The sequence below is a fragment of the Sinocyclocheilus rhinocerous genome, unplaced genomic scaffold (assembly GCF_001515625.1).
Source record: "Sinocyclocheilus rhinocerous isolate Xijiao unplaced genomic scaffold, SAMN03320098_v1.1 scaffold47, whole genome shotgun sequence".
Lineage (NCBI taxonomy): Eukaryota > Metazoa > Chordata > Actinopteri > Cypriniformes > Cyprinidae > Sinocyclocheilus > Sinocyclocheilus rhinocerous.
The window spans coordinates 510,388-512,796 of record NW_015633578.1 but is presented as its reverse complement, the minus strand read 5'-3'; the positions used below and the strand labels follow the sequence as shown (position 1 = coordinate 512,796).

The 2,409-nt window shown below is 31.8% G+C and overlaps 1 protein-coding gene across 1 annotated transcript in view; it reads left to right on the top strand.

Moving 5' to 3' along the window:
- Positions 1-1,259, top strand: part of lim2.2 (lens intrinsic membrane protein 2.2) — a 3,637-nt gene extending 2,378 nt beyond the window's left edge. Inside the window, exons 3-4 of the mRNA XM_016558459.1 lie at positions 283-420; positions 1,186-1,259. Of these exons, the coding sequence (XP_016413945.1) occupies positions 283-420; positions 1,186-1,259 (212 nt within the window). The remainder of the gene's footprint in view (positions 1-282; positions 421-1,185) is intronic.
- The last annotated feature ends 1,150 nt before the right edge of the window (positions 1,260-2,409 follow it).

Genomic DNA, 2,409 nt, shown 5'->3' with positions numbered 1-2,409 from the left:
TTTCACTTCATGTTCATTGACGGAATTTTTTTATTTTTATTTTTATTTCTTTCAATCTATGTAGGTCAATTTTGGGAAAAAAATTATTTATTATTTTATTTTTATTATATATTTTTCAAATTATTGTTATTTTTCCAAAACTCATTTACGTTTCTATGGTAGATTTCAACAGCTTTAATCAATAATCTGCCTTAATCATGGCTCCTCGAGTATCCCAGAATGCTCTGAGGAAGCCTGAACACAGAGCAAACAGGAAGTGCATTAATTGTGTTTGTTGCACAGCGTTCTGGGACGCCACGCGGGCCTTCATGCTGCTGTCGGTTCTGGGCTGTTTCGCTGGAGTGCTTTTGGGCATCACTGCGTCCAAACGGCCCCGGAGCCGACGAGTGCGGACCGGAGGAATCGCCCTGCTGCTGTCCGGTCAGAAACACACACAGACGTCATGATGATGCCAAATACATTTCATCCCGTTCATCTTCTGTGAAAATATCTTCTCTGTTATCTCTAGTAATCTCTGTCCATCTGAGTAGGACAATATTTTGTGTATTTTTTATATTTGCAATATTCCTAATTATTAAAAACATTAAACTTAATTTCATGTTTAAGGAAAATATGACAAATAATGTAATTTTTTTTCTATACTCTGTATCCATTTGGGAAGGTAATCATTTTAGAATAATTCTTTATTATTTTATTTTTGCATTTTTTTCGTTTCGAAAGACTTATAAAGTCATACAACTTATGAAAATTTTTTCAGTTCTTTAAAATTCCTATATTACTTTCTTTCTTTCTTTTTTTTGCTTTATAGTTTGCATATATTTTTTATATATATGTATAAAAAAAGACATTTTTAATTATTAAAAATTAATTATTTTAATTAAATATCTGATATTTTTAGTTATAAAAAATTTAATTTAATTGTTTAAATTAAAAAAACATTTGACACTTTTAAAGTTATTAAAATTAAAATTAATTTAAGTTAAATTAAATTAAAAACATCTGACATCGTTACATTTAGTTATTTAAATTGTTAAAAATATTTACTACATTTCTGTTTCATGAACACTGTGACTGTGCAGTAATATTCGTCTCAGCAGCGTGTGAGGGTTCAGTGTGTTTGAAGCAGGGGTTTTTATGGTCTGGTTTGCGGTGGTTTCTGGTCTGAAGCGGTCTGTGTTTCTGCAGGATTTCTTGCGCTCTTGGCTTTGGCGATCTACACCGGCATGACCGTCAACTTCTTCGGCAAACGCTATAGTTAATGTGATTAACTTCACCATGTAGTTGCTTGAACACCTAAAAGAACTGACTTCATACATCCACTAAAAATAACCTCGAGTTAGTTAAAGGTCATTGTTAAAAAAAAAAAAAAAAAAGGTTTTGAAAATCTAGTTTAAAGATTTGTTTTTCCGTTCTTTTTTCTGCAAAACATTGAATTTTGAACAAAATACAAAAAAAAAATCTAAATAAAACGTCCTTGTTTTTTGCATTTGTCATAGTCAGTAATAAAGTCAATTCCTGCTTTTTTCATTTTTACAAAATAAATAAGTAAATGTGCATAATAAAAAAAATCACATTGTCTAATAAACGTTCCTTTATTTTTGCAACAAAAACAGTGCGGTTTTGAAAATAATTAAAGAATTCTTACATTTCATTGCTTTTTGTTTGTGTTTGCAAAAAAATTATAAAAATGTTAAAATAAGTTATTTTTTGCATTCGCCATTTAAAAAACTTCATAAACATTTTTTTTTTTGCAAAAAATGAAAATAAATTGAAAAATAGATATTAATAATAATACAAAGTGAATACTGTTTTCTAAATAAAAATTCATTTTTCGTATTTATAAATGCTTATAAAGCCGGGCTTTTAACGGATACTTGATGGCCACGTAGCGCACGACGCTTATCGCGGTGACCGTGAAGATGCTGACGTACATGTTGATGTAATAAACCGACACGAGGACGTAACACAGCTCCTTGTAGTTTTGGCCACTGAGTCCCGAACTGTCCCAGATGTAGGACGCGATGCGGACGGGCAGAAGCATGAGCACGACGCAGTCGGCGATCGCCATGTTGCTGATGTTTATGTTCATGTAGGTCCAGTCGGTTCGGGGACGGCGGCAGAACATCACTAAGACGTAAATGTTTCCCGGGACACCGAGGATGAAGGTGGGTATGAGTGCGGCCAGCTGGAAGTTCTGGACGCCCGTAGTGATGTTCAGCGTGCAATTGGACATCTTCAATATGACAGAAAAAAAATTAATTAAAATCTGGCCAAAATATATATCTTAAATTAATGTTAAATATATGATGTAAACAGTGAAGCAAAATAAAATATATTTGGATGGGATAACTCAATTTTATAATGATTTAATAATGTTTAATTATATATATATATATATATATATATCAA